The sequence below is a fragment of the Otolemur garnettii genome, unplaced genomic scaffold (assembly GCF_000181295.1).
Source record: "Otolemur garnettii isolate 467f Iridium unplaced genomic scaffold, OtoGar3 scaffold00159, whole genome shotgun sequence".
Lineage (NCBI taxonomy): Eukaryota > Metazoa > Chordata > Mammalia > Primates > Galagidae > Otolemur > Otolemur garnettii.
The window spans coordinates 434,282-448,334 of NW_003852554.1; the positions used below are offsets into that span (position 1 = coordinate 434,282).

A 14,053-nucleotide genomic window follows, 5' to 3' on the forward strand; every position below is an offset into this window, starting at 1 on the left:
ACAGGCGCCCGCCACAACACCTGGCCATTTTTTGGTTGGCAGCCATCGTTGTTTGGCAGGCTGGGGCTGGATTGGAACCTGCCACCTTAGGTGTATGTGGCTGGCGCCTTAGCCACTTGAGCCACAGGCGCCGAGCCCAGACATAAAAATTGAAATGCATTCAGAGTTTAGTGTTGTGAGGGCAATATGTGCCTGTCATTTTGCTTGCATAAATCTTTTGTGTCTTCTCATAGTTTGGCATATACCTAGAAAATGCACACCATGAAAAACAGAATATTAAATTAGAACTCAAACTTAGAAGTTTTATAGTAAGTTTGCCAAGTTGTTCTTAACCTTTGTCTAATGTGTATTTACTTTGCACTTCTTAATTCAGTACTGACTACTTTAAACCTGACATCATGTTTTACTGCTTCACATTTATTATCAAATTTAATCCCCTGTTAAGTGATAGGTATTGGTATGATCAAATTTTAGAAACTGGAAGGTAAGAATAAGAGTTTATAAAAGATTCAAACCCAGGTATTTCTAGCTTCAAAGCTGGTAACTATTAGATATGATAAACCAATATGATTTATGTTTTAGAAAAAACAGTATTTGAAGAACCATAACGTGGAGAGTCTTAGAAAAACATTTAGGAATTTCCCTACCCTCACCCCAAACATTTGAAATTATACTCTGTGCCTGATACTTTTGTAAATCTTATATAGAGTGTCCATAATGTTAGTGTGCAGTTTTCTGTGTTAAACTATTTTAAATTGCACATGAACTTTATATCCAACAAGATATAAACAAGAAGATTTAATATATTATAGTTAACATTTGTTGAGTGTAAACTATATACTGTACATGCATTCTTTGCATTTGTTATAAAATACTTCAAAAATTTAATAACATTTAGAAATAATAAACCTCATGTATCACTACCAGGCTTTAACAATTTTTAACATTATTATTTTTCCTTTATTAAAATATTACCCACAGTTGAAAACCCCTGTGCATCTCTCTTAGACCCCATCCCTGTCTTAGAATCTTCCTACCATCTTCTCTTGCTACAAAAATGTATGTTATCCTGAGTTTGCTGTTCATATTTTCCACATGCATTATTTAATCTTCACAAAAACCTATGAGTTGAATTCTGTTATTATTTCTATATTTATACTTTACAGGTAAAGAAAATGAGATTTAAATTTCTTGGCTAAGGTCAATAGACACTTGGAATAAGAACTTAAACCTTCAGGCTGTCTCTAAAACTTAACCACTTTTCACTCTAACCACTTCTCTAACCACTTTTCTTTGCTATTCTAATTTTCATTCTCTGGTTTTAGCCCCCACTTCTTTCTCACCTGACCTTTTGGTAAGAGTCTATCTAATGGACATCACCATTCTGATGTCTAACAAAGCCCCTCAACATATCTAGGATACGGTTTATATTTCTCCTCATACTTGCTCCCCGGACTTGCCTCTTCCTCCTGTATTCTCCCATCTCATGGAGTGATCCCACTGCCTTTCTAGTTTCCAAACTTTCTCCTCTCCTTTAACCTCTGTATCTATCACTAAATCTTGTTGTTTCTACCTTTAACAAAAGTAGCTTACTGCTGTTTGCACTCCTCTATCCCTGTGTTGTATTTTCCCAGACTAGGCTGCCATTACCTCAGGTCTTATAGCAGCCTCCTAATCAGTCTCATGAGTCTGTTTTTTAAAATATTCTCTATTTTATTCTTATTATACCAGAATAATTTTTTAAATAACTTCATTTTTATTTTATTTATTTATTTTTCAGTTTTTGGCCAGGGGCTGGGTTTGAACCCATCACCTCTGGCATATGGGGCCAGCGTCCTACCCTTTTGAGCCACAGGCGCCGCCCAGAATAATTTTTTTAAATGTGGATTGATCCTGTTCCTGAGGTGTTAAAAATCCTTCACTGATTTACCACTGTGGCCTTAGGATGTAGTCTGAATTACAGGGTTTACAGGACCCTTCCCTAATTTGCCTGTATTTAGCTCTTGAGTCTCAGATCTGCTATTCCTCTGCCATTGTACTCTAGCAATATTAAACTTCTTTCAGATTCCATTTACTTCTTTAAAAGCCATGTATTTTCCTGCCTGTGGACCTTCAATCATGTTGTTTCTTCTGCTAGCAACACTCTCCCCTTTCTCTTATCTCTGCCATCTCATATCAACCTAATTTCTGTTTACAGTGAGTCTCAGCTTAAAGGTCACTTTCTCTGGGAAGCTTTTCTTGATCTCCACTTCTTTTTCTTCCTTCTCCCAACGTGAGATTAGGTGTTCCTGTTCTGGGATTTCATTATACAGTTGACCCTTGAACAACACAGGTTTGAACTACAAGGGCCACTTATAGGTGTTTTTTTTCCTCTAACCAATTGGGGCTGGAAAATAGAGTAGTCTCAGGATGTGAAACACGTGTGTTTGGAGGGCTAACTTTTCACATAAGTGGGATCCACTGGGCCAGCTGAAGGACTTGAGTATGTGTGGATTTTAGTACACTTAGGTGGGAGGGGTCCTGGGACCACTGTCCACTATACTTTTACATTCTTCATCATAGTATTCATAATTTATTATGATTGCTTTTGTAATCTTTATCTGTTTCCCTGATTTTTTCCCCATAGACTTTAAGCTCTGTAAGGGCATACTTGTCAGTGTTATATTTTTAGTATTTAAAATAAGGTCCATAATATAGTTGACACTCAATAAGTACTTGCTGAGAGACTGAATGAAAATGACTGTGAGATATTTAGATGAAAGTTTCTAGTTCATAATGTAAAATATATATATTCTATGTGAAGGACTCTCTTTGGATAATGAAAAGGTTTGTGATGAAGGGTTTTGAGTACCTTGGAAAGAATTCTATTTTTGTGTAAAATGAGGTTTATATACATCAGAGTTATGTTTATAGAGTTTATTTTGTATTTTGATCTGTGCTTTTATAAAATTAAGATGTTTTTAAATTAATTTTATAATATATCTTTTTATTTTGCAGTCTGATTCGCCATCTTATTCTCCTCAGCCTCAGCCTTTTCCACAGAACTCTTCCCAATCAGCTGCTATTACTCAGCCTCCATCTCAGCCAGGATCTCAGCCTAAGCTTGGTCCACCTCAACAGAGTGCCCAGCCCCCCCATCAAGTCCAGATGCCTATGTATAACTTTCCCCAGTCACCACCAGCTCAGTATTCTCCCATGCACAATATGGGATTGTTGTCAATGCACCCTCTTCAGATCCCTCCCCCATCCTGGCCTATCCATGGCCCAGTGATCCACTCTGCACCAGGCAGTGCCCCTAGCAATATTAACCTGAATGATCCCAGCATCATCTTTGCACAGCCTGCTGCCAGACCTGTGGCAATCCCTAGCTCTTCCCATGATGGACACTGGCCCCGTACTGTGGCTCCAAATTCCTTGGTGAACAACGGTGCAGTGGGAAATTCGGGTAACCTTCCTTTTCTTTTTTATCTGTCTATAGAAAGATTGGGTGATTGGTATTGCTGGTTCAATCTGGGAAATAATGGTAGGCAAACAGTACTTGTGAAGGGGCAGTATCAGATTAGATGAAGACTGAGAGTATAGCTCTGGATTCACGCTGCCTGGATTTGAATTCTGGCTTTGCCACTTAATTGTGGCCATGGATAATGATTTAATCTCTTTGTGCATCAGTTTCATCTGTAAAATATGGTTATTAATAACATCTAATCTATAGGGATGTTATAAATATAAAATGAAATAAGGCATATAAATATTAGCTATTACTGTTTGTAATTTTCACTACAGCTCTACTTGGTGTAAGTATTATTAGTATTTTTTTTTTAAATTTGAGACACGGTTTCACTCTGTCTCCTGGGCTAACAGTGCAATGGCATCATCATAGCGCTCTGCAACCTCAAACTCCTGGGCTCAACTGATTGTTTTGGCTCAGTCTCCTGAGTAGCTGGGTCTATAGGCATATGCCATCATACCCAGCTAATATTTCTATTTTTTTGTAGAGACAGGAGGTCTTACTCTTATTCAAGCTTGCCTTGAACTCTGGAGCTCAAGCAGTCCACCTACTTGGCCTTCCAGAGTGCTAGGATTACAGGCATGAGCCAGCTTGCCTGGCCAGCACTCATTTTATAGTTGATGCAGTTGAAGGGCTAAGTAACTTAATTGTCATGCTGTCATCATTTATAATGGTATAGCCAAATTCTAAACTAACTTCTTTCTTTAAAACCTGTCTGCTGTGTGCTCTAGAATCTACTGTCTCTCAATAAGAAGTAAATCTTTAAAAAAGAAAAAGTTATTAATAGCATTAAAATATAATAGTTTTTCCTGATATGTCAGTAATACATAATTCATGATAGAACATTTGAAAAATAGTCATCTGTCATCTCACTTCGTAGACAGAACGACTATTTTGTTATATTACCATCCGTTTTCTTATATTTGCCTATTTAAAAATAGTTGGTATATTCCATAAATCTAGTTTTATATCCAGCTTTTTATTAAAAAATTTCTTTTATTTACTGCTAATCAGAAGGGAAAACATTTATTTATTTACTGCTTTAGAGACAGGATTTTACCTTGTTGCCCAGGCTGGAGTCCGGTGGCTATTAATAGGTGTGACATACACAGTAGTGTTTGCCCTCAACCTCTGGCCTCAAGTGATCCTCCGACTTCAGAGTTCTGAATAGCCGGGACAAGGTGCATCTCAACTCAGCTGGTTGATATCCATCCTTTTGACATTTATTTTTATTTAAAAAATTCTTATTAATAAGTTTTGAAATACATACAAAAGGAAAAAAATAAAGTATAATGAATTCCTTCTGTTCCCTCCCAGCTGTACTAAATTTCAAGTTATCAATAATTTGCTATTTTTTAATTCTTTTATCTGACCCCTTCCTACCATTTAAAAAAACTCTGGGTTTAAGTATTAGTCAGATGCCAGATATTGTATCAGATTTGCTTGTTAATCTCAGTTTTATCACTCTGAAAAAAGTCAGAAGACCATTACTACACCCAGTATAATCAAATACCAAGTCTTTGTTCATTTTTTCTTGTTTGTCTAAAATCAAGTGTTACTATGTCGCCCTCTGTAGAGGGCTTTAGAATCACAGCTCACAGCAACCTCAAACTCTTGGCTCAAGTGATTCTCTTGCCTCAGTCTCCCAAGTAGCTGGGACTGTAAGCACCCACCACAATGCCCAACTATTTTTTTGTTGCAGTTGTCATTGTTTAGCAGGTCCGGGGTGGGTTCAAACCCACCAGCCTTGGTGTATGTGGCTGGCGCCCTACTGAGCTATGGGCGCTGCCACTATCAAAGTATTCTTACTGTTGATTTATTTGAATGAAATTTCAAATAAACCTGGGCATGGTGGCATATGCCTGTTATCCTAGCTACTTGGGAGGCTCAAGTGGGAGGTTTTCTTGAACCCCGGAGTTGAAGAACAGCCTCAGCAACATATTGTCTGTGTCTCAGAAAACAAAAAAGATTCATGCATTGAGCTATGATGATGTCAACAGAGTGAGACCCTGTCTCAAAAAAAGAAAAAGGTGGTGCTTGTGGCTCAGTGAGTAGGGCGCTGGCCCAATATACCAAGAGAAGCAGGTTTGAACCCGGCCCCAGCCAAACTGCAACAAAAAAAGTAGCTAAGGCATTGTGGCAGGTGCCTGTAGTCCCAGCTACTTGGGAGGCTGAGGCAAGAGAATCGCCTAAGCCCAAGAGCTGGAGGTTGCTGTGAGCTGTGATGCTACAGCACTCTACCAAGGGCGACAAAGTAAAACCCTGTCACTTAAAAAAAAAAGAACCATGTATCTATGTGGTTTTTATATCTTTCAAGTGTCCTTTAGTTTTTAACAGTTCCTTCTTACTGTTTTTTCTATATGAACTATTTATTGAAAAAACTGTAGAATTTCCCACATTCTGGGGTTTTCAGATTGTTATCTTTGTGACATTGTTTAACATGACCTCTGTCCCTTTATTTTCTGTAAACTGGTATTTAGATTCAGAGGCTGGATTAGATTCAGATTCTTCTTATTGGCAAGAATACTTCGTGGCTCATGATTATAATCCTAGCACTCTAGGAGGCCAGGGTGGGTAGATTGCTTGAGCTCAGGAGTTTGACACCCTGTCTCTAAAAATAGGCAGGTGTTGTGGTGGATGCCTATAGTTCCACCTGTAGTTCTACTCGGGAAGCTGAGGCAAGGGAATCACTTGAGTCCAAGAGTTTGAGGTTGTTGTGAGCTATGATGCCAGTTCACTCTGTTGAGGGTAAGTTAGACTGTTTAGGAAAAATAAATATAGAATACATTGTGGTTTGTCTTGTATATTTCCTGTTCTCTCCAGAAGGAACTTACTGTTAACATTTTAGTAACTTAAGATTGATTTCTGACTTAGGTATCATCAGTTTGTTCTATCAAGAAGTTTATCATTAATTTCTACTTAATGATCTTAGCTGCTATTGATAATTGTTGCTGATATCCATTATTTCACTATGGATTATAAAATAATTTTCTATTGATTCTTTTTCTTTTTTGGAGACAAGAGTCTCAAGTTGTTGCCCTGGGTAGAGTGCCATTGCGTCACAGCTCACAGCAACCTCCAACTCCTGGGCTTAAGCAATTCTCTTGCCTCAGCCTCCCAAGTAGCTAGGACTATAGGCACCTGCCACAATGCCCAGCTATTTTTTGGTTGGAGTTGTCATTGTTGTTTGGCAGGCCCAGGCTGGATTCGAACCTATCAACTCTGGTGTATGTGGCTGGCACCCTAGCCACTTGAACTACAGGTGCCGAGCCTTTCTATTGAGTCTTTTGTAAAGAAGAACTGTTTCTTATTAACTGTTTGGTTACCCTGCAATATAATTTGTATAGGAAATGTAGACTGATAGCTTGAGTCTTTCCCTTTATTCATTTTCAAATGAAATTTAATGGGGATAGCACCTGCGGCTCAGTGAGTAGGGCACCGGCCCCATATGCCGAGGGTGGCGGGTTCAAGCCCTGCCCTGGCCAAGCTGCAACAAAAATAGCTGGGCGTTGTGGCAGACGCCTGTAGTCCCAGCTATTTGGGAGGCTCAGGCAAGAGAATTGCTTAAACCCAAGAGGTGGAGGTTGCTGTGAGCTATGAGACACCATGGCACTCTACTGAGGGCTATAAACTGTCTCTACAAAAAAAAAAGAAAGAAATTGAGTGGTAATTTTAAACAAAACTGTGCTATCCCTTAAAACACTATTATGGAGAAGATGTCTCCCAACGTTTTTAGGAGCTAGTAGAGATGGGGTCTCATTCTTGCATAGGTTGGTCTCGAGCTCCTGAGCTCAAGCAATCTACCTGCCTCAGCCTCCCAGAGTCCTGGAAGTACAGGTGTGAGCCACTGCACCTGGCCTGGTTACTGTGCTTTGAAAAATGTACTTGAAAGGTAGATCATAGGGCAGCACCTGTGGCTCAAAGAAATAAGGTGCCGGCCCCATATGCCAGAGGTGGCGGGTTCAAACCCAGTCCTGGCCAAAAACTGCAAAAAAAAAAAAAGTACATCTTAAAGGGAAATCGATTTTGGGGGTGGTGAGCCATAGGAAGAACAGGACTCACATTTTTCGAGATCTTGTATAACCTACTTTTTATTTATTTAGTTTTATTTGGGAGAGAGTCTTACTTTGTATTCCTGGGTTGAATGCCATGGCATCATAGCTCTCAGCAGTCTCAAACTCTTGGACTAAGTTACTGTCTTGCTTCAGCCTCCCGAGTAGCTGGGACTATAGGCACTTGCTATAACGCCTGGCTGTTTATTTAGAGATGGGGTCTCATTCTTGCTCAGGCTGGTCTCAAACCCGTAAGCCCAGGCAATCTACCCACCCTGGCCTCCTCTAGTGCTAGGATTATAGGTCTGAGCCACCCACGCATAGTCAGGCTACTTTTTTTTTTTGTTTTCTGATGTAATCTTCATAATCCCCTGAAGTTCGGAATGGAACCTAATAATTTAAGGAACTGGGATTTACTACAAAGCACAGCTTTTCAATGCCTCAGACTTCTAATAGAATCTCCTTACAGCAAAGATATAATTGATTCTGATATATTGATTGTCAACTATCCTAGATTCAATTGTATCTTTGCCTGTAAGGAGGATAAAATATAAGTTTCTTTGCAGCAAGTACTAAGGTTCTTTGAAATGTATAGCCCCACCTACCTGTCCAGACTTTTACTACTACTTCTACTTACTCCTCTCTATATTGCTGATTGTTTTATAGCTCCCCAAATTTCTGCTTTCCTGCTTCCAGGCTTTCATACGTGATATTCCCTCTTTCTGAAATGCCTTCCCTATTTTAATTGACCTTTTTTTTTTTTTCTCTAATGCTAAGCTCAGTCATCTTAGGAAAACCATTTAAACTTCAAAGACTGGGTTACCTTCTCTTTAGCAGAGTTTTTGCTTATAGCAATCATTACATATTATTGTATGTATTATCTTATATGCCTCTCTGTTATCAATAATTTGAGCAATAATAATTTTTCATTCTTTAAAAAAAATTTGGGGGGCAGCGCTTGTGGCTCAGTGGGTTGGGTGCTGGCCCTATATACTGAGGGTGGCAGGTTCTGGCCCCAGCCAAACTGCAACAAAAAAATAGACGGGTGTTGTGGCAGGCGCCTGTAGTCCCAGCTACTCAGGAGGCTGAGGCAAGAAAATTGCCTAAGCCCAGGAGTTGGAGGTTGCTGTGAGCTGTGACGCTATGGCACTCTACTGAGGGTGATAAAGTGAGACTCTTGTCTTTACAAGGAAAAAGAAATTTTTTTGCATCCTCTGCATTTATCAGAGTCTTTGGCCAGTGGTAGATACTCACTACATCTTTGTGAAATGTCAGAATATTATCATGAGCAAACTAATGTTTTAAAATGTGTTGTTTTCTTTCTTGTTGTAATGCAGAGCCAGGCTTTCGAGGACTAAATCCTCCAATTCCTTGGGAACATGCACCACGCCCCCCTTTCCCCCTTGTCCCAGCTTCGTGGCCTTATGGTTTGCCTCAGAACTTCGTGCATCAGGGAAATGCCCGATTTCAGCCCAACAAACCTTTCTATACTCAAGGTACCATTGCTTACAGATGAGTTAACAGGCTGGGTGGGTTTTATTCTGGGACAGGGAGCTTCAATGAAGGCCATATTATAGGACTGAAAATTCTTGTATTCCGTAGACATTTATTGACAGAGCATACAGTGTGTCCGACTGTGCCAGGTGTTTGTTGCTCAAGCAAGAGTAAAGAGAATCTCCATACTTTTCATACAAGTCAAACACATAAGATAGACAAGTATAGGAGCTTAGATGAATCACTTAATGTTGCCCTAGCAGAGGGGGTAGTATTTCCATACAAGAGAGTATATCATACAAGATTTTGACAACTGAACTAGATCTTGAAAGAGATACAGGAGATTCTGTAGATACTAGAGAGGGGTGGTATTCTTGGCTGAGAGATTTTCCCTGGCATAATGAGGAAGAAGAGAAAATAACAGGACTAGAGCATGGAGGTATACGGGAGAGATGTGTAGGTAATAAAGCTAGAGAGGCTAAGCTGAGTTCGTATTATGAAGGAGTCTGGATGTGGTTTAGTAAGCAGTGAGGACCTAGTAAAAGTTTGTAAGTTTCATAGAGACATGGTCAGATTTATTTACCAGAAGTAGGACTTGAATGACATTCAGATTTACTCTGCTGGTGCTGTAGTAGTACCAATAATGGCTTTGATGTGGATAATGAATATCACAAACTAAGAATTCCCAGTAACTTGGAGCATTTTATCTAACCTACTTGTCTCAAAGGTATCTGTTCTAACAATTAAATCTGAGTCTGACCTTTATCTCTTCGTTAATCTAGAAGTTAAGAATCCTGGAAGCAGAGTCATTATAGTTAAACTAGGAGTTTAAGACATTAAAGGCAGGCCTTCAGGAAATGGTGACTGAATGAAATGATAACTTTAAGGGAAGCCCCCTGGTAGTTCTCAAGGCTTGATACATTTAAGCCTTCCTAGACTACTCACATACTGTTGGGGCATCCTTGTATTACCAGAGTGGCAGAAGCTTGGCTACTGGGTTTTGCTAAGCAAAGAACTAGAGTGAGGATGTTCCCATCAATCATACAAGCACTTTTAGGAGGGGAAGAGTCTGAAATTCTTCCCCAGTAGGTTTTTTCTTCTTGATTCTTCCTCTCCATCTCTCATTTGTCTCCTTACCTTTCTTTTGTGTATACCCACAGTTCCTTCCCTCCTCCCTCATTTTCCTCACCCCTTTAAATGTTTTGACATGTGTCTTCTCCTAATATATAAATAGTAAAAAAGAGAACTAGCTGCAAATTAATTGTAAGGGGTTGTCAGATAAATAGGCACAAGCCTTTCAGTTTTCCTGTCTGTGTTGTATCCAACAGACAGATGTGCCGCCCGTCGGTGTAGAGAGCGTTGTCCCCACCCACCAAGAGGAAACGTGTCGGAGTAATGCCAGTCCATTTTCTTTCAGCTGGTCTACCGATGCACAGCAACCAGCCAATCCTGCTGTCTCAAGGGTATCCGTACCTCAATGTCAGTTACATTCAGCAGAAAAAGTGACATTTAATGGAAAGCAAAACAAATCAGGTCCTGATTTAAAATTTTAACATGTTTAGATAGCTTATTTAAATTACAAGACTGTTTTTAAAGACTGTATTATTTGTATATAAATATGAACTATAGTTTTTACTAGTATCACCAAATTGAGTGATACAAATTTCATCTATTTTATTACCCTATTTTTAAGGGAATTTTATGTTTTGTTTAACCTTGATGAATTGTATAAAGAGAGAATTTAAAAAATTACATTCTTTATTTTCTATTAGCTGTATTCATACTTTGGTTGCTTCAGACTTTATATATTGTTCTTAAGAATTAGGAAAGAATTTCATGTGTTTTAAATTTGTCACTTCTATTCTTTACAGAACCTTGTAGTGCCAAAAACTTTTTAAAAGGTAAAAAAAATAAAATGAAATAAAATTACAACATGAAGATTCAGAATTTTTCTCTTTTACACACTCTTGTATATTGAACATACTCAAACTTGAAGAGAAAATTGCTTTCGGTTGTATTTGAAGTAGTTCTATTTTAAGTTAATAAATCTTTTTAACAAGAGTCCAATTGGTTAATTCTTCTTCTTGTTTAGATGATGATGTAACAATTCAGAGATTTGTTTTACTTCAGTGAATAGAGTCTTACAAATCACAGGCTTAGTTTTAGAAATTCAAGGATCTTTTTTATGTTCTTTATTTTACTGGATCTTTACAACACCACGGAAGTTGAGAAAAGCAGAGGCCATTTCCATTTTATCTGCATTGAAAATAAAAACTAGGGTAGTGCATGTGGCTCAGTGAGTAGGGCACTGGTACCATATACCGAGGGTGGCAGGTTGAAACCCGGCCCCAGCCAAACTGCAACAAAAAATAGCCAGGTGTTCTGGCAGGTGCCTGTAGTCCCAGCTACTTGGGAGGCTGAGGCAAGAGAATCACCTAAGCCCAAGAGCCGGAGGTTGCTGTGAGCTGTGACGCCACAGTACTCTACCAAGGGCAATGAAGTGAGACTGTCTCTAAAAAGAAAACAACTTGGAACAACAGAGAATGCCTCAGCCCCGCATTCCTTCCTGAAGGCAGTATATACCACTTGGCAAATGCTATTCATGGATTACCTAGCAACCAATAACCATTAATTTTCAGGATCTCATTTTTCCCTCCTTCAGTAACTGCCAGTGTTCAATAACTGACAAAATGCAAATAATCTTGTTTATAATTTATACAGTAGCTCAGCTTTGTGAATTTGGAAAGCTATTAATTCATAATCATTGTAGAGCAGTTATAAAATACAAAAATCTTATGCAGAGAGCACACTCTTACGATCATATTTTATAATGTTTTGTATAATGTTTAATGACACAGAGATTAATATTATCCCTTGCCACTGGAATTATTAAAAAACATGGGTACTGATACATTATAACTTTGTTCAGTCCCCTATAGATAGACATTATAGCTGTTTCCAGTTTTTCTTATATTTATAAAATATATTAAATGAGAAGGTAAAGCTCTCTGTGTGTATATTTAATCATTCTCTTAGGGTTAATTCCCATAAATGGGATTATTGGATAGAAAAATAAAGTTCTAAGATTCTCACTACATATTGTCAAACTGCCCTTTAGAAAAGTGATTACCAATTTACAGTTCCAACAATATATGAAATCTGTTGGTATACTTATAAAAAAGCAGTAAACTTCAGCAACTTTTTTTCTTGCAAAAAATAATTTAATGTATACAAAAGAAAATATGCGTTACATAAAAGTACAAAGAACAAATCACTTAAAAGTTCATCAGCCAGAAATAAGTACTGTTGTTATTTGGTGAACTTCGTTCATTCCACCCATCTCTCTTAATGATATAGACATTTATACAAATAGTTTTTACAAAAGTGGGTTCAAATGCCGTATTTAATAAATATAGCAAATTAATTTTACTTGTGTTTAACAGAAGGAAAACAAATTGAACAAATGCTCAACTTAAATATTTTTCCCACAAGAAAATCTGCTTCCGAAAGTTTGTTTCTAAAATTAAGGAAAACATGAGGCTGGTTTTCTAGTGTCATGTATTCTTTTGTTTTGTTTGAGACAGTCTCACTTTGTTGTCCCCCAGTAGAGTGCTCTGGTGTCATAGCTCACAGCAACCTCTAACTCTTGGGCTCAAGCAATTCTCTTTGCCTCAGCCTTCAGAGTAGCTGGGACTACAGACAACCCACCACAATGCCTGGCTGTTTTTAGAGATGGGGTCTCACTTTTGTTCAGGCTGGTCTTGAACTCGTGAGCTCAGGCAATCCACCCACCTCAGCCTCCCAGAATGCTGGGATTACAGGCATGAGCCACTGCACCCAGCCCACATGTATGTTTTAATTAGACTGTGAGCCCTGCTATGAAAGATGAAACCATCATAGTTAAGAATCTCTCTATTTCTGGTTGTTTCTTTAGTGTTCATAATACTTAATTTGAACTTCATAATTATTTCCCATTATTATTATTTTTTTATTTTGAGACAGAGCCTCAAGCTGTTGCCCTAGGTAGAGTACTGTGGCATCACAGCTCACAGCAACCTCCAACTCCTGGGCTCAAGCAAGTCTCCTGCCTCTGCCTCCCAAGTAGCTGGGACCACAGGCACCCGCCACAACACCCGGCTATTTTTTGGTTGCAGCCGTCATTGTTGTTTTACGGGCCCAGGCTGGATTCCAGCCCGCCAGCTCAGGTGTATGTGGCTGGCACCTTAGCCACTTGAGCCACAGGCGCCGAGCCCCATTATTTTTTATTTAAAGTTTCAGAAGGGTATACTACCATACTGCTTTTTTTGTTCCTAAATCCTTATTTTGATTCATTTTTTGTCTTTGGCTGAATTTCATTATTGGGTAGTCTTTCCCAAAGGCTCATGCCAGTATATTTTTGATTTCTTACATACTTGAGAATGTGTAGTCCCTTTATATTTCAAGACAACTTTGGCAGAGTACAAAATTCTTGACACTTTTTCTCAAACCTTTGGAGCCTTTTGCTTCATTGCCTTCTGAAGTTTCTTCCCATTGTAAATGCCTTCTGGGCTTGACACCTCATTTAATTCTTTTATCTTTTCAATTCATCAGGATTTTTTTTCTTTTTCTGAGAGGAGTCTCACTTTGTTGCCTTCAGTAGAGTGCTATGGCATCATAGCTCACAGTAACCTCAAACCCTTGAGCTCAAATGATTCTCTTGCCTCAGCCTCCTGAGTAGCTGGGACTACAGGTGCCAGCCACAACACCCAGCTAATTTTAGAGATAGGGTCTTGCTCTTGCTCAGGTTTGTCTCCAACCTGTGAACACAGACAATCCACCTGCCTAGGCCTCTCAGAGTGCAAGGATTACAGCATGAGCTGCTATGCCTGGCTGTTATTTCTTGATGGATTGATTTCCTTATATTTTCTCTATAGTTATTCCTACTCTTTTCCATCCTTTTTTTTTCCAGTTTATTTTATACTTTGTGTTTTCTAGTAAGACCTTTAAGCTCCACCAATCT

At 38.8% G+C, this 14,053-nt stretch overlaps 1 protein-coding gene across 1 annotated transcript; it reads left to right on the top strand.

The window, feature by feature from the left end:
- Nucleotides 1-2,997: 2,997 nt before the first annotated feature.
- LOC111728458 (terminal uridylyltransferase 4-like) lies at nt 2,998-10,992 on the top strand. The gene is made up of 3 exons (XM_023519145.1): nt 2,998-3,445; nt 8,898-9,056; nt 10,472-10,992. Exons 1-3 carry the CDS (start codon nt 3,148-3,150, stop codon nt 10,558-10,560), a joined length of 546 nt encoding a protein of 181 aa, XP_023374913.1. The 5' UTR covers nt 2,998-3,147; the 3' UTR covers nt 10,561-10,992.
- Nucleotides 10,993-14,053: the final 3,061 nt, after the last annotated feature.

Coding starts and splice junctions, on each gene's coding strand:
- LOC111728458 (XM_023519145.1), top strand. CDS start 3,148: ATGCCTATGTATAACTTTCCCCAGTCACCACCAGCTCAGTATTCTCCC. Junction 3,446..8,897: donor CGGTGCAGTGGGAAATTCGG/GTAACCTTCCTT, acceptor GTTGTAATGCAG/AGCCAGGCTTTCGAGGACTA. Junction 9,057..10,471: donor CAAACCTTTCTATACTCAAG/GTACCATTGCTT, acceptor ATTTTCTTTCAG/CTGGTCTACCGATGCACAGC.